General features: G+C 45.9%; 2 protein-coding genes across 6 annotated transcripts in view; one reads left to right on the top strand and one right to left on the bottom strand.

The window, feature by feature from the left end:
- WRN (WRN RecQ like helicase) overlaps window positions 1-7398 on the bottom strand; it is a 42163-nt gene extending 34765 nt beyond the window's left edge. For 3 of the 5 annotated variants that reach the window (XM_085221821.1, XM_085221823.1, XM_085221822.1), the window contains exons 1-5: window positions 7241-7398; window positions 6643-6743; window positions 4185-4300; window positions 3103-3248; window positions 322-470 (exon numbers count right to left, since the gene is read on the bottom strand). In XM_085221821.1, the coding sequence (XP_085077947.1) occupies window positions 322-470; window positions 3103-3248; window positions 4185-4300; window positions 6643-6743; window positions 7241-7262 (534 nt within the window). In that variant the 5' untranslated portion in view covers window positions 7263-7398. Of the gene's footprint in view, window positions 1-321; window positions 471-3102; window positions 3249-4184; window positions 4301-6642; window positions 6744-6829; window positions 6976-7240 lie in introns of those variants that run through there. The other 2 variants (XM_085221824.1, XM_010709606.4) reach the window with 2 other exon arrangements.
- Window positions 7399-7481: 83 nt separating this feature from the next.
- Window positions 7482-9709, top strand: PURG (purine rich element binding protein G). The gene is given in 3 exon segments (XM_085221869.1): window positions 7482-7674; window positions 8465-9201; window positions 9204-9709. Coding segments are annotated over 2 exon segments (1008 nt in total). The 5' UTR covers window positions 7482-7674; window positions 8465-8477; the 3' UTR covers window positions 9488-9709.
- Window positions 9710-17630: the final 7921 nt, after the last annotated feature.

Here is a 17630-nt window from a genome sequence, read left to right as displayed (position 1 = left end):
GAACCCCAGGGTGACACAATCTGGTAATCTCCATCATTAATAAACGTAAGAAATGCATCTGCAGATGGATTGAAAAGGCTTTAAGTGTCAACAGATGTGAGAACAGGGATGTATGCATTAAGAACCACCTCACTGAAACACACAGCTTAGTTCTGCAGGCCTAGAGTTCTCTGGAAATAGAAGCCCTTTTTTTTTTTTTTTTTTAAGCCGTACCATTTCTCTGCATTATTCTACAGAATACGCTGTAAAGATGAGGAAGCCTCCTTTCATTTAGCACATTAATAACGTTCCCTCCCACAAGAAAAAGGTTTTAAGCTTTACTTTCTCATTAGCAACATCAGCCAGCTCCACAAAGCTCTTCAGTTTGACTTCAAAGTCACTCATCAGTTTCCAGTGATCTCCCTCAATTCCTACGCCAGCCTTTTTAATTGTTTCATCTTCCAGCAGCCTTTTGAGTCCCTTGGGAAAACCTAAAATAGATTAAACCCAAACATGAGAAACTAGATACTGAAAGACGTCACATAGTCGAATGGAAATGACAAAATCTAGCAAAAAGGCTGCTTGCAAAAGCCTGGTCTTAAGGAGAAAACCCTCAAGAAGTTGCTATGTTTATGTTTCTGCCTGTGCTCTCGGATGACAAATACCAATTTGCTGTAATGTATCATCTAAAGCAAGCAGCAGTGAGATAACTCAAATGTGCAAATTCATTCGGTATTTGAAAATAAATTAAGTAAAAAAAAAAAAAAAGAAATGACCTCATTTGATCTGTCTAACTGTAGTAGAATGCATGACAACAAAAAAGCAACCCCTCCATGGAGAAAAAAAATATTTTAATCTTCAGCCCTGGATGCTCATGACACCAAATGCATTATTTATTTATTTGTTTTACTGTTTTCCACAGAGTATTCTTCCCCAGTTAGTGCTGCTCCACATTCAGAGGAAGCACTAACCCAAAATCATGGGGAATGACCAGGAAGACTTGATTCTGCGTAAGCATTTTCAGTGCTAATTGTGGGCCGGTCCAAGAACAGCATTTGGAAAACAAAAGGAACCAACCACATCCTCCACAAGAGCCCAGATAAGTCAGTCTTGTGAGTAAAAGAAAAAATGAAGTCATGCAAGCACGCACACAGATGCTACATGTTACATTTTGATTCAGCCCAAACTGATCACACAGCAATCCTGGATCAAGTGGCATTTTCAAGTTTACAGAATCAGGCAAAAACACACAGCTTTCATACCTGCTTCTGCAGGAGCATCTTAATTAAATATATACATTCAGGAGCACAAAGCCGAATACCCTGAATTAGTCTTGAGTGTAATTCTTCTCTCTACAAATTTGTATAGTCATAACTTACCATATATACACTAGCACTTACGATCTGGCTTGGCTTTAATTTACTATCACATTTTTGCTACTGTAGTAATTACTTACTTATTTCAACAATCACTTTTGCATCACCGATCATATTGGCCTCCGTACTTGTATGGATTCTGCTGACACATTACAGACACACGTCCAGCCATAACAAGCAGCAAGGTGCTGTGGACTGCAAAGTTGCAGCTGAGATACGAGTCACCAGAAAAGTTATTCCTCCTTCGAAAGAACTGCGGTATCCAGAGCACCTCCACCATAATGCAGCACAGGGATTCCTCTGAAGAGGCAAATCCAGGCAAGCTGAATACAGGCACGCAGCAGCTGCAGCTGACTAACTGAATGAGGGATTTCCTCTGTCTAAAATTATCATGAAAATCATCAAGGGTGATAACTACTGCTCCATTTCTTCCATCTCATTTCTAGAAAAAAAGCATTGTACAATCTAAAAAAGCCTGGGCTCCAGACCATTCAGAAATGGAGCATTATCAAGAACCTTCTTGATTAGTACATATATTTAAATTTTGTCCTTTATGAGATGTGTTTATACATAGACCTCCCTCCTGCAGGAGAAAGTATTTTTATTTTTCCCCGATGAAAAGTGAAAAGCCTTGTTTAACATCTAAAATTTTGTAAATCAGTCATTCTGACTAAGCAAAACTTGACAGTGGTGCCTGCCAAAAGGCTGGCATCACACCCAGTTCAAGGTGCATTTCTCTTTGGCATAAAGAAAAGCTTTGAAAGATTATTTAGGCAGAAACACCATCTTATGCTGCTATGCACTTAGCAGTAGCACATATGCAACTATGCCTGGCATCAACAGGCAAACAAACACCTTCACTTTAGAATCAAAAGCGTTTCAGCTCCAAACATGTCTCCCCCCCTTGGCTTCCTTTCCTCAAATCTCTTTTCTGTGCATCTGTACATTTCTGCCTCCTGGACTGAACAGCTTCCAGCAATTAAATTTTCCACCTCATTTGCTATAAATGACAAAAGACTGAACACCAACATTTAAATTATCACTACTATACCTCAGCATGCACACCCCAGGGAAATCAGAGACATCTCACAGGCACAGTTTCAATCTAACATTCAAACCAAAGGTTATAAAATTGCAGCCTCCTTCCCTGCATTTCTATTTTTCCAATTTGGGTGCTTTTATTCACAGCCATAACGGATTCAGAATGTCAGGCACACAACCCCATCTCCCCACAGCTGCCTCACACCAGGTATTCAGTATTCTTTCTGGGAAAGAATGGCACAAAAATAGGAGGAAGCACCGTGATGGCCATCATTTTTGAGGGCTTTTGTTACTCAAGCCAAACTAAGAGGAAAGAGCCTGCTAAATTCAGGTGCTCTGTTTATTTTGGCGCCAAACAGATGAAAGCTCGTTACGTGAGCAAGGAATTCAATTTTTGAAAATTAAATGAAAATATTCTTTCCCAAAAAGAAAAAAATAATCCTTAATTCTTTTGCCCTTCTCAGAACCTAAAATGTTGTATGCTAGAACTGTGCACAAGCTTTGGACTAAAGACATTGTAACACACAGTTAATGCTCAGTGAATCACTCCCTGCTTTATACCCAGCAGGGGGAAGAAGATGGATGGATTTTTGAAAACTTCACTATCAAACATAATGTGAAATATGCTACTGCTCGATGCTAAGGTTCATAGTAAATCACAAGAAAGAGAGAGCCCTAAGTAAAAGGAATAGAGGAAGTACAGTACCTGACATTGAAGAGATGTGAAACAAATAACATTTTTCCTTGGTTACACATATTTGGATTACAGCTATTTTTGCCATTTTCCCCTTAGCGTATGACGGCGGCCATTCAATATCAAATCCAACTGCAGCCCCATCTGATAAAGTCTGCCTGAAAAGAAATGGATATTCCTCACATTTAACTGTTTTTCTACCAGCATGTAGAATAGCACGCGTGAGTCATCTCACAAAGATGATTAAGGGAAGCACAGCTAGTACATCTTCTCTTGCACATGTGTAAGACAAAAATCATTTTACTACTAAGACCCTAAGCAGGTGAAATTCCTGCTGGTACAGAAAGCTACGCGCTAACTCCCAAACCAGACAGATTTCAAGCAGATCTCACAGTACACAGATGGCAGCATAGCAAGCCTCAGGAAACAGCCAGATCCAAAAGGGGATATAATAGTTTCCAGTACCTTGAAAGCTTGCTTTTTATTCATCATGCTACAACAGAAAGTTCTGTACACAACTTCTTCCCCTCGTAAGGTAAGCTGTGCTATGCCAGAACTGGGGAAAAATATCTACTTGCATCACGAATGAATGACCTTCAAACCTACGCTCCTGTTATGAAATAACATATACACCTGATTTATTGCAGCTCTTATTTCTCAATGAAGTCAGCGAAGCTCAAGAAACTAGAAATACCATGGAAAGCAGAGAAACTGCAGTAGGGCTTTTCACTGTATGCTTCCTCTTAAAGGGAGTGCCAGGTGCACCCAGGATATCTGCCAGAAGAAGTCCAACTGAGGAAGCTACAACTGTGCAGCACGCTGGAAAGAGGTGTTCTGAAAACACTACTTGTTGTAGACAAGCCAGGGTCATCCTCAGAGGGATAATTCACCGTCACCAGGAATAGGTTCAGCATGTGCTGAACACACATTTGGCATGTAGATCAAAACAGCCTGTGCAACCAGATGTTTCCTCTGGTCAAACCGTTCAACTCTGGGCACCTCAAATGCACAATCAGCAAGAAGTAGAGAGAGAATAGCCAATCCCTTTTCAGAAAGTAAAGGATACTCCGAAAGAACAGAGAAAGAGCTACTACCTGATGTCTTCTGAGAGAAGGGAGCAGTCACTGGCTTCATAGCTGTAAATGATGGAGCCACGGAACTCTAGGAACGGCAGCCCATCTTCCAAAACGCTCCTCTGAATGTTCGGCGTCTGTGGGACAGCATTTGGAAAAGACTCTCTTACTGATCAGATGTAACCTCAGCACAGAGACACATCAGCACCACAGCCATTGAGTGCTGCCTCAGTGCTGTACCCCAGCAAACCCAGCACCCGTGTGAATGACACATAAGAGTTCAGACCCCCAATCTGTTTCCCAAACTTCAAGCACTCGGACTGAAAGCCTGCAGGCTGAATTCTCACCTCCATTTTATTTCTCTGCATTCTTCCAGCCTAAGAGATTTAACAGCTTTCAACAACAAGGCTAAGGAAAACATTTATTTCTGACAGCATCAAAAGGTCCTCAATGCTATTTTAAAATGCTGCAGCACTTCCACACTTCAGACATTTGACAGAAGTAAGACGTGATTTACAATAATTTGTTAATTTAAGTAGTTGCCTGAATTATTCAAACCCATTCAGCTAAAATCCTTGGAAAAATCCCTATTTCAGTACACATTCAACCAGTAACTCACAGGCACATCAGAGAATTTCTAAACTGTGCCACAAAGCACAGAAGCAAACCAAGAATATGTGAAGAAGAGGACACTGAAGGAACAACATGAGACAAGATCTGTGGTTCAGTGCAGTTGTGCACTGGAGAAGCATGGAGCTACAAGTGTTTGGCTGTACCACACAGCTTTGTTCTCTTATTTCCTTCGTCCCACATCTCAAATAGCCCACAGCACTTCAAGCCAACAGATCTCTGTGAAGTTCCTCATGCATGAAGTTAAAACCCAGTTTAAAACTACGTGTAACATTTAAAAGGAGAGAGATCCTCCATCAGCTGAATGCTGGTTTAAAAATTGAAACTTTAAGCCTGCAGGAAAAGGTGACATTAATGGCTTCAAGCAATTCTTTCCTTTTTCTCTCTAGAAACCTACTTACTAAAATTTATTGACCGAGAAACTACCTTGAACTGTAGGAATACTCATAACATTCACCTGTTTGCAAAATTGTCAGGTTGCTTAAAAATACACAAGTAAGCTATGAGATGTCAGTATTAACAAATACTTCGCACTGCACAGTAAGACTTGAAGAACAACATCTGTCAATCACAAGTGGTCATGTGCAAAACAGCTTTATAATATAGATTCAGAAACAATAAATTGCCTGGAAGAGGACAACCCTGAAACTACAGAGAAGATAATGATAATTTTATGCTCACACAATGAAACATTTATTTCAGTTAACAAAGGGTTAAAGTTTAACCAAAAACTGCTGGCTTTAACTTACGAGAAGGTCAAAGTGCAAGGTCCTGCACTTGAGCTGGGGAAACCCCAAGCAGAGATACAGGTTGGGTGGAGTATGGCTTGAGAGGAGCCTTGAGGACAACGATCTGGGAGCGTTGGTTGATAGAAGACTCAGTATGAGCCAGCAGTGTGTGCTTGCAGCCCAGAAGGCCAGCAGTATCCTGGGCTGCATCAAGAGAAGCGTAACCAGGAGGTCAAGGGAGGCAATTCTGCCCCTCTACTCTGCTCTTGTGAGATGCCACCTGGAGTACTTTAACCAGTTCTGGAGCCCCCGGCACAAGGACACTGAGCTGGAGTGGGGCCAGAGAAGGGCCACAAAGATGATCAGAGGGCTGCAGCACCTCCCCTGTGAAGACAGGTTGAGAGAGCTGGGCTCTTCAGCCTCAAGAAGAGAAGGCACCGGGGGACCTTATAACGGCCTTCCAGTACCTGAAGAGGGCCTACAGGAAAGCTGGGGAGGGACTTTTTTATAAAAATGTGTAGCAACAGGTTGAGGGGAAGTAGCTTTAAATTGGAAGAGGGTAGATTTAGATTAGGTATTAGGAAGAAATTATTTACTGTGAAGGCGGTGAGGCCCTGGAAGACGTTGCCTAGCAAGGTTGTGAATGCTCCCTCCCTAGAGGCATCCAAGGCAAAGCTAGATATGGCTTTGAGCAAACTGGTCTATGGGAGGAGCTAGAACTAGGTGATCTTAAAGGTCCCTTCCAATCCAAACCATCATACGATTCCATTAAATAAAGCCTATGCTACCAGTTCCTTATCACCTAATGGAAGAAAAACTGCTGAAGTGAGTCTTCTGCTTTTCTATCATGACGTAGCTTTCAAATTATCAAAGCAGTCTGTGATGTCACAGGGCTGTGTCCCTTCTAGTGGGAAATTTTACACCTAAAGTTGCTTATACGTCCAGAGATAAATGCATTCAAGGACATGTTAGCACTCTTGGAAAACTAAAAATTTAGATACAATCTTAATGATATATTATTCCCTCTGAGCAGGAAAAGAGGCACCACAAAGACACAGCCCCACACTGCTTTGTTACACAGCCTAACACCAAATCAATTTCCCCCCCTTGTGATAGCATACCTTCTTATCACTCAAAATGCCCTCCTGGTTACGTGCACGCATCCACTGGGGATACTTGTTCTCCAAATCCACTTTATTCATTTTATCCACATTCGAGTTACCTTCCCATTAAAAAATAAAGAAGTAGATTAGTCAAAAGTCTGTACAGAGCGTAGCTATCAGCACGATGAAGCCAGAACGAGATTACCTGGGTGGTAATCAGCCCTCTGGACACAAAGAAGGGCACCCGCAGCGCTGCCCACGTCACACCACAGAAGAGCCGTAAGGCTCTACTGCTATCAGGCGTCAGCCTACGCCTAGCGAGGGCGAGGAAGCGGACAGCCCCGGGCCGGGCCGGGCCGAGCCGAGCCGGCAGGCCCCACAGCGGCACCCACCCCACAGTTACGGTTTCCTCGCAAGACAGCAGAGCGGCTCCCGGCGCAGAAGCCGTGCTGGGGCGGGACGGACGCCTCACGGGCAAACCGGAGCTCTCAGCCCGCTTCTTCCCGCCCCCCGCCCGCAAGCCTCTTGTTTCCACAACACCGGGCCTCTCCTGCCTCAGCAGGGCGCCGCGCCCCGCGCGGAGGCACGTTAAGGCGACGGCAACCCCGGCGCTCACCGGGCCCCGGCTCCGCGCCCATCCGGCTCGCACGTCGCAGGCTGACCGCGTCACTAAAACAGCCCCCTGCCGAGCATCGCCCCGCGTCCCCTCTTGCGGCGGCGGCGGGAGGTTACCCGAGGTGACGCGCGTGCGCGGCGGGACGAGCGGCCGCGGGGCATTGTGGGCGCTGTAGTCCCGTGGCCGGGCGGGCCGCGCACCCTCCGGCGAGCCGGCGGCGCCCACCGCGTTGCCGCCGCCGCCGCCGCTGCCGCCGTCGTTCTCCACCGGGCGGGGCCGGGCCGGGCCGGGCCGGGCCGGCGGGGCGGGGCGGAGCGGAGCGGCGGGGGTGCTCCAGCCCGGGGCTCTGCGCGGCGGGGGGCGGCGGGGCCGCCGGCTGCGGGCGGTGGCGGCGGCGGCGGGTGAAGGGCAACGACGGCGATGGGTGCTATGGGGTGAGTTGGGGGCAGCGGTGGGGGGACGCGCGGCGCGGAGAGAGCAGGAGGGGCTCCGGCGAGCGATGCTGGGGGAACGGCGGGAGAGATGCGGTGCTGGGGGGCGCCGGGAGACTCAGCCGGGGTCGCACGGGGGCCCTTGTGCGGGCACTGGGGAGCAATGATGCGGGGATGCGATGCTGGGGAGCGCTGCGGGGCACGGACGGACCTACGGGGGCGCCGGGAAGCGCCGCCGGGGGCATCGAGGAGGAGATTCGGCGCTGGGGGGCCAGAGGAGCCGTGCCGGGGGGCACCGGCGGGCAAGATGCTGGGGGCAACGCTGAGGGCAGTGCCCGCGGCAGCACCCACGAGGGGGAGGGAGGGGAGCACCCGAGGGAGGGGGGGGCACGGCGTCCGGTGGGGTGCGTGTAGGGGTCGGGGTGCGTGGGGTTGGGAGGGAACGGCATGGGGTGGCCACCACGAGTGGGCCGGGGACGCGGGGAGGTGTGTGGCACCGGGGGCCATCATCAGATCATCAGTACTGAGGCAAAAAGGTCACAGGAGTTGCGAGGAGGCAGAACCGAAGGACGCGGAGCCGGGGGCACTGGCTGCTGAGAACGGGGTTCAGGGGGACACGTGGCCGCCAGGGTGGGGAACGGAGCTTCGACGGGGGCAGCTGGCAGCGGGGAGCTGGGACGCAGGCAGCAGCGTGGGTAGGGGGAGCAGCAGCGAGCAGAGCCACCGCCAGGAAGCAGAACAGGCCCCTGGTGCTGATGTTGTCATCTGCGTCTCTGTTATGTGTTATTTCCAGCTGATTGGTAAAGATGGAAAGAGGGAGAGGAGGAGGAGGCGGAGGAGGAAGGAACGTGGGGGGCTCTAGCCTGCAGAGGAGCATCTATTCCCAGTCCCAGCAGCAGTACCATTACACAGCCCCCTCTCAGGGGGGCTGCATGGAGATCCAGGAGCTGGCCTCCAAGAGGGTGGACATCCAGAAAAAGCGATTTTATCTGGATGTGAAGCAGAGTTCCCGGGGCCGATTCCTGAAGATCGCAGAGGTCTGGATTGGGAGAGGCAGGCAGGACAACATCAGGAAAAGCAAGCTGACGCTCTCCCTGTCCGTGGCCGCCGAGCTGAAGGACTGCCTGGGCGATTTCATTGAACACTACGCCCACCTGGGCCTGAAAAGTGGCCACAGGCATGAGCACAGCAATGGCAAGGAGCAGCACTCGAGGCAGCGCCAGCAGCACCCGCCGCCCTCACCCTCGGGCTCTGTGGGCTCTGAAGAGCACCCTCATAGCGTCCTCAAAACAGAGTACATTGAGAGGGACAACAGAAAATATTACCTTGACCTGAAGGAGAATCAACGGGGCCGCTTCTTGCGGATCAGGCAGACAATGAGCCGGGGACCTGGCATGATTGGTTATTTTGGCCACAGCTTGGGACAGGAACAGACTATTGTCCTTCCAGCGCAAGGGATGATCGAGTTCAGGGATGCTTTGGTGCAGCTGATTGAAGAATACGGCGAGGGGGACATGGACGATCGCAGGGGTGGGGAGATGAGCCCCCTGAGCTCCCTGAGGGCACCTCCTTCCGGGTGGACAACAAGAGGTTCTACTTTGATGTGGGATCCAACAGGTATGGCATTTTTCTGAAGGTAAGTGAAGTGAGGCCACCCTACCGTAACACCATCACAGTTCCATACAAAGCGTGGACAAGGTTTGGGGAAAATTTTATCAAGTATGAAGAAGAGATGAGGAGAATTTGCAACAGCCATAAAGAAAAAAGGATGGATGTCAGAGGGGACAGTGGTGAAGAGCAAGAGGGTCTTGAATAGAGTGCACTGAACTGGCCGTCTGGCAAAATAAAACAAAAAGCAGATATTGGTGAGAGGGACTGATCTATAGTAATTTGGAGTTGCCCCTTTTTTTTTTTTTTTTTTTTTTTGTAAAGTCCTTTTCTGGTTGTCAGTACATAATGTTATGGGAGTCTGGTTATCGTGCTATATTACGCCCAAAATATCTCTGTATTTCTTAAGAAAGTACCAACCTCCCAAGTCTGTATGAGTCAGCTTCTTTGAGTGTGTAAGACTATGAAAGTATGCGTATCAGCACAACAAAGACGGCATTCTGACCTTTAAATAGTCTAGATAAGGCTTGTGTTGCACTTCAGCGTGGTGCAGAAAAAGCCATCACACTGAAATGTATCGGTTTCTGCTTATGGCAGTTTTTCTGGAATTGAACTCTGCCTGTACTCGGTAAGAAGGCTGAAGAGCTGAGCCATAGGGCACTTACTGCAAAAACTGTCTTCATGTTAATTGCTCAGACATGTATGAGGAGAGGGAGATGTTTAAAAATTGGTATCTGCTGGTTACTTTGTTTGAAATGATATTCTTTGTGGGAGAAATCTCAATAACCAGTCAGACCTTTAATACTGTGCTAGTAGAGAGCGGAAGATTTGTTCTTAATCTCATAGTTTTGTGCTAACCAAATAACCTGAGTATCCCAGAATATGAAACTGTGCTCAAGTGCTAAGCCTTCCAAATTAATGGCAACAAGTCATAATCTATTCTTCATCTCCGCATTCTGCCCACACGGGGCTGATGATTTTTTTAATGCATTCCTCAAAATTTCAAAAGCTATTTTTGTAGCCGGGGTGTTGTGGGTTCTGGCAGGAGGCTGTGCAACGGGTGTGCTGAGCCAGATGGCTGCTGTAATTGAGGTTCCAGGGTTCCCTCCCAGTTGTGAGATGAATGCGGCCACAATGTTACACACATGAGGACAACACCTGGACATTTCTCTCCTCCTGCTGTGAGGAAGACCTCTGGGGGATTTGGTGCGCTATTTGATTCATATCAAAATGCATCTCTGTCCTATTGATCTGTTACGCATTTTCAAAGCCATGGTTAAGGCTGCGTCAGATTTTCTGTCACATTGATTTTACAGATGTTATTAGTACAACATAAGACCAGTGCCCTGCCATCACCTCCTTTTCGCCCTGTCGAAGCTGGAGCTGAAATCCAGCAATTTGATGTCTGGTTACTGATTGCTAGCTTTGTGCAAAGTCCACTGGCAGCTCTGCAGCCTGAACCTTACAGTCCTTGTCAGAAGAATTCTCTGCTGGGAGGGAAAATGCATAGAATTAGCAGGCCTTTGAAAGACTTTGAAAATTCTTGGTCATTTCTTAGCAAATGGATACATATCATTCAAGGGGCTTTTTCAGCCATTGGGTGCTGGTTCCTCTCCTGAAATCATTGGGAATTTGGCTGAGCTCCAGGTACTTTAAAGAATGTGTTGCCCACCTTTAAGATTTTTTTGAAGGATGTGTTACTCTGACTAGTCAGATATTTATAATCACTTGCATTGTATTTTGCAGAGTGGCCAAGTGTGCACGTGGACCAGATGTTTTCCAACTCAACCATTCCACTTTTTTTTAAATCTGTTCAGAAAGGTATTTATCTTCACTCTTAATCTGGACCCACCTGCACACTGCATGGCCACGCTAAATCCAAAAGCTATTGCCTGTTACGATATTAACCATAGCAAGAGAAGCTGGGGAGGCAGGGGTGGGAACTGAGAGGATAATCTGGACTTTACTTTGGGTACTAATAACAGTCAATCTGTTTTAACTTTAAAAAAAGAAAAAAAAAAGAAAAAGAGGAAAAAAAAAAAAAAAGCTTGCATCAAAATCACCAAAGAATCTTTAGGAAATGTCACAGTTGTGACAGAAAGTAAGAAAGTTAATTTCACTGTTTTAGGTGATTCGCCCTTTACATAAAACTACATATAGCAGTTACAGCAAGCAAACATTTGGCTTAGTGTCACAACAACCATCCATTTCTGCGCAGATTGCTTTTTCAGGTACTTTTTCAAGTCTGTAAGAGGTTTGCTCATTCCACCACTTGAACTGCTAGCAGACCACAATGAATCAGCTAGAGGCGTTATGGGGTACTGCTTCTAGGCTTTTGGTCACAATGTTTTAACAGGTTTGGTTAGCAAACAATTACAATAATTTCTTGTCCCAGTTGGTGTGAAACCAGAGTTTTGCAAGCAAGTCCCGGATGCACAAGTCAGCAGCTGGCTGCTGCTGCCCATTACAGTGCCTGGAGTAACAATGAACTTATCACAGATCCTAACCAACTGGAGCTATGAATGTACAACTCTTTTATGCTCGCCTTCCTGCTCCCGTGTGGCACTCCTCCCTTACGCGCTTGACATCTTCCAGTCCAAGCCCACGTCTGTGTCAGTGCATCGTAAAAGCTACCACGTTGGAATTTGCTTAGGTTAGGTGTGTGTTGTAAGTGGTCATGCATTCCTTCTGTTCCTTTGGTGTTAGTAAGGAAAATACTTGCAATGGGCAAAGTGATCGAAAAGGCTGTTTATTAATCATGTCTTTTGCTTAAAAAAAAAAAAAAAAGATGAGATGAGATGAGATGCAAAATGGCTTTTGTTATTGCTACTCACTTGCCATTTTGACAAAAGGGTATCTAAATGCAGCTGGCTGTATCTTAGTAAGACTGGTATCTCTGTGCGTTTAACTCATTTATTTTTTTTAAATCTTTTTCCTGAGTTAATTGGCCTTCTGATTGCATTAGTGTATTGTAAATAGCAGCCAGGAATCCATTGCTGGCTGTGCTGCAGGGCTGGTTCCAAGGGATCCACTAATGCATGTACTCTCCCCGTGTGGGATGCACCTTAGTATCCAAAACTGGATGGGATCTTCAAGTTCACAGCCGACTACCAGTGGGTAAACCACTAGCAACAGGTTTCCACGGAAATATAAAGCACTGGTGCTTGCAAATATTGTCATTGGAGGATAAAACAGACTAACTCAAAATGTAGCAATGCAAAATTGTACCAGTTAGATTTGGAAACGGGTTCATCATTATTTTTGGCAGTGCATTTTCATCTTCTGAGAGCAGCAATAATGTAGGCTGCTTGTGTGCAGAAGGGCCCGTTGCAATGCTTGGGAATGCTGTGTTCCTCATGCATTTCAAATGTTCATTCTCTATGCCCTAAAACTGCCATGTCCCTTAAACTTGAGAAAACACACAAGCTTATTTGCACTAGAAAGAACGGCCAAAAACAATTCTAGGAGGACAGGGTGAAGAGTACCAATCTGAACCTCTTTTCTCATGAGAGAATTTCCTATTAAAGTCCTCACCTCTGTTTCAAAATTGTATGGTCCAGACAGAAGTCTGTCAGTTCAATAAGAAAATCCTAATGCACTTTATATTGTGTAAATAATAGGAGCACATTTCTGCCACTGGTCTGGCAGGGGGTGCTTCAGGATTGTAATCTGAATCTGGAAGAGGTCATATCCTGCGTGCACGTGTTTGATACGGACCTGCTGTACCTTCTTGACCCAGTTCCTGGACAGGTGTGGTACAGATCCTCTGAGCTCATCAAAGCGAGACACTGAGATGTAGTGTGCAGTGCTGCTGAACAGCCTGAGCTGGTGGCAGTGCCTGCTGTGGCTCTCCGGCAGTTTAAGTCCGCTCTGAATGCTGTTGCTGAGCCTGACAAACAAGATTTTCAAGGCCACACCAAGTTCTTGTGCTTAGCTTTCCCTTCCATTGGTGCAGACGCTTATGCCATCCCTCAAGGGCTTGTTTTGAGAATAAGATGTCGTGGAGGCTTTGCCAGCTGGCCCCCACCTGCTGCGAAGAAACTGCCTTTCTTGGCAAAGGACTAGCAGAGCAGCATGCTGACAAGGGGCTGGAAGGCTTCCTGTGGCCAGGTTCCCCACATGGCACTGCGAGGAGGTGACAAAAATCACGTCTTGGGACACGCGTGGTGGGCTCCACCCTGAAAGATGCAGCTGTGGCAGTAATCTGCTCTTTGTCGTGTTTCTTGTATGTACTCAATATATAAAAATTCATATTCACATATAGGCATTGATATATTTATGTGAGTATATTGTAGCCTGTAGTAGCTCGTAACAAAATACTCTATTTATCTGAAGTACACAGTCTAAAGATGGGGCTTAAAAGGCAGTTTCTCATACTATCAGTTTGGATAAGCGCGTTATTTCACTGAGAGCACTTTGCCTGCTGCTTATCATGGCCCTTTTAAGATTTTGGCTTTTAGCACTTTCATCTCATAGGTTTTCAGCGAGGCTGCGAGGAAAACATAGGCAAGAGAAGGAAAAATCTTACTTCGAGGTGCAGTGCAGGTAAAGCAAGAGCTGCAAGTAGCAGCCAGTTACTGCCCCACGGGTCACGTTGCATTCCCACGCCTTTTTAAAATCCCTCTACTCTGCAAACCTTTATATTCATAAAATATGCCACTGTAAGGATAAAAAAAACCTGTCCTTTATTTAAAAAAATCCCAATCAATTACCAAAATCAGAGTTGGCAACCATTTTTTTTTCTGCTGAAGATGTTGTAGTCTAATGGTTACACCATTTATTTCCCAAGGCCTGTTCCGGTGACCTAAACCTGTGGGAAAGGCAGCTGGTAGTGGCTAGGAAGCCTGCTGCTCGCTTGACTTGCAGCTCTTTTATCCATGCGTATTAATTTTTCTAGCAGAAAAGAGTTTATTAACCTGTATTTTTATTGTGCAGACTTTGCACCCTATGTAAAATTAATGAATAAGCAGGTTTTAGTTCTATTGCATACTTTTTCTGTACATACGGTATATATATATACATTTTAAAGTAATTCTTAAAGAAAAGTATACCTTCAATTTAATTTTCTATGCTGTTTCCTCCAAAATTAAAATGTCCCTTATTTTTAGTGACTTAACGTATTGTGACACCTAAAATCTGCCTTCCCCCTCCTGCTCCTCCATTCCTTTTAGACAAAGGTTGCATTTGAAATACCTAGTTTATCCAGGTAAGACAGGAAGTAAAGGCTACACTGAATCCATCACAAGCTACTTGCATGTTAGTCCCCCTCATGGATGCTTTGAGCAGAAATCCTGGAAAAGATGACAGCGGCACGATTCCAGACATGGTGTTTGCTGGGCACGAGCCTGATGTGCTTGTGTAGCAGCGCTGTTGGGCTCAAGCCTCAGACCTCATCATGCTTGATAGGCACACTGGCAGAGGCCTGAAGTGGCTGCAGGCTGAAGCCGTTTTTCTTGTCTTCAGGAACGATGCTCTGCATGCATGGTGATTTTTTCTATCCATGGGGCTGTAAGGCATTGTCTCCAATCAGCAGTGGCTGTGTCACCTGTATGTTTTTCACACTACTCATAGTGATGTCTTTTGTTGACCCCACTGTTGTGTTGTTTTCATCTGGAGTTGTGAAAATGTTATTGCGTGGTTGCAAAACCAAGCAGATTTGAATAGGTGGAGAAACAAGACCTACCTGCTGTGCTTTGCTCTCTCTGATGGGCATGCAGCCCATATGGGGCTGCAGTTCTTGTGAAGCTTTGCAGTTTCTCCATCCTTGTCCAAGGTGCTCATAGCTTCTTATCTCTTGGCCTGTTGGGGCTATGCACGTACAGCAGTGGACATCTGTGATAATTCAGCCTTGTCTAAAACTGGCTGAAATCCATAGGATCACAGGAAAACACCCTGGGCTTGAGGGCATGAGGTGCTTCAGGGCTCAGGCGTTTGCAAGAGGTTGAAGCCACATCTTTCACCGCTCTGTTTTTCCCAAACCCAAAGAAGCTTTAATAGGCTGACACCAGTTTTTACACGATGATTCTGGTGCTACCAGTTGTCATCGTGCTGTAGTTGTTCTTCCTGATATTTTCTCATGCTCATGCTTGGTTCCTCACCTGTATCTCCTTCAAGTTGATGATATTTTAAAGCATCAAGATAAAATAGGATGCCAGGAATTACGGAGAGCTTGGATGGGTCCTGACATCTGCAACTTTGCTGCAGCAGCATGGCCAAAGCAGTGCATTTCCACAGCGTTCCTGTAATGAAATATGGCAGGGGAATTACTTGTAGGAATCACCAGATAGCTTTTCTTGCTGGCACTTACTGGAGAAGCTAGAGAATTCTTACGTCTTAATTTCTCACTTCTCCAACAGAGAATTTTTACATCTTAATTTCTTTAATAATGTTAAGTGGTAGGTGACATTGAATAAAAATTGTTTTTCTAGAAATGTCAAAGCATACGCTGAGGTTTCAGAACTTGGATGGCGCTTTGGCATTTCTGTGATTAATGTGATTAGATTATTCCTGCTGCATGCCAAGGCGCCGTGAAAAACATAGGCCAGCAGCCTCAGGGGCTTTGTCTTTACATTAACTTCTGGAAATCTATACACTGGTGTTACGCTCTGGCCTTTTTGTGTGTGTTGAACATGATTTGTTTTCGTACCATCTCCAGAGGTACAAACATCGGCCCAACATCAAGGTACCCAAATACCACCCCAATAAAGCTCTCGCTAATGACTTTGTAATCATTTCCCTAGTTGACAGGCTACCTCAAAATGCTTCATGAAGCACATGGGAATCACTACTCTTCAGAATGCGGGCACTGTACCTTCTTTGCAGGGATGTATATTGCCTTTTAAGTGTTTAAACCTGACCTGCGCACTACTGTCGAATGGGAAGGGGCACCAACTCCTGCATCCAAGCTCTTGATTAAAGATGTGGCTGCAAGGCTGGTCTCCTAGTCACTGTAGGGCAAGTCCCTATCACAGGTAGAAGGGCTTTGTGTCTGGCCACTTCTTAATCGTGATCATTTGCTCTGATCATTTGAGGAAAAGATATCTTCCATGTCAGCTGCTGGTTAACCTTGAGTTCCTGCACGTGTTCCCATCTGGTGGTTGTTTTCAGTGTGTTTTGTTGGCAAGAAACAGTGGGAGAAGGGGCTTGTGAATAGAGACAAATGCTTCCCACCAAGGTAGAGAAATGGAATGGCAGGAGGGGGTGGTGGGCAGCAAGGACAGGATTTTATGCCCCGGGAAATTGCAGAGCAGCAATTCCGTCTATGGTATGGTGAAGAGGTGGCACTGCCAGCATTCGAGCCCTCCTCTTTGCTCAGATCCAGCCAAGCTGGAGGTAGCCTAGGCTTGTCCAGGGGCACATGCAGAAGTTTTGGAGAGCATACAAGTGTTGGCTGCCTGTAAAGCACTGTGTGAACTTTTTATGCTACAGGAACCAGCGGGAGTGACTTCCCTGCTGGACAGCTGTTCCTGTACACTGGGGAAGAAAAGTGCGATATGGGCTGAAGGAATTTGGGAGAAAGAAAGGTTGGCCTCACTGTGAAAAGCTTTCCAAAAACATGTTCTGTGCTATCTTTGCAAAGGATTTGTGCAGTTTTTAACGAGACTCTTTGCAGGTGATCATCACTGCTATAGCATTTCTGTGCCTGGAGTCCAGTGCTTATACTCTGAGGCCTGCTTTGCAGAAGCAGCCAGTGTTAGCAGCTGTTGAAAGCCATGCTTTGAACAAGTGAAGTGCTATAATAATGGCAAGTACTCCACATAATCTGTCAGCATGGAAAACTGGGCTTCCTGGTAACTTTGGCTTTATTCTGCCTATGCCTATGTTCCCCAGTGCTATGATGAGCTGTAGTCAATGATACCTCCCTACCTCTATGGAGTGCAAGAAAGTTTGGTTCATTTGGCACTGCAGTTTTTGTGATCAATACTGATGGTCTCTAAAAGAAAAGCAAGAAGATATTTTGGATGCAACATACTGGGTAGGTACATCTACGGTGTTTGGAAAGTACACATAGGTAAGGCTTGGACGACTGCAGAACGATGGATCAAAAAGAAATCCATATGCGAGAGAAGAAGAGACAGTTGTAAAAGAATTGCATATCCAATTAAAGGTCAGAATTAAAGGTTACTCTGTCCTTAATTCTGGCACTTTCTGATACTTAGTTTTCCAATATTTTTTTTTCTCTGCTGTTTTGTATGAACTATACTGGTGTAATGTCTTCTTGTGAAAGATGCTGAGTTGTAAAATAATTTGTTTTTGTGATCTTGAATGGGGTCTCACAAGTTATGCGAGAACTCCATCTCAGTGTCCCCTCATGAAGGAAGGACCAAAGAAACCTAAGGGTGAGGAGAACA

This window comes from Meleagris gallopavo, chromosome 4 (genome assembly GCF_905368555.1).
Source record: "Meleagris gallopavo chromosome 4, MGAL_WU_HG_1.1, whole genome shotgun sequence".
Lineage (NCBI taxonomy): Eukaryota > Metazoa > Chordata > Aves > Galliformes > Phasianidae > Meleagris > Meleagris gallopavo.
The sequence above is the reverse complement of the archived record's forward strand: the minus strand, read 5'-3'. Positions and strand labels throughout refer to the sequence as shown.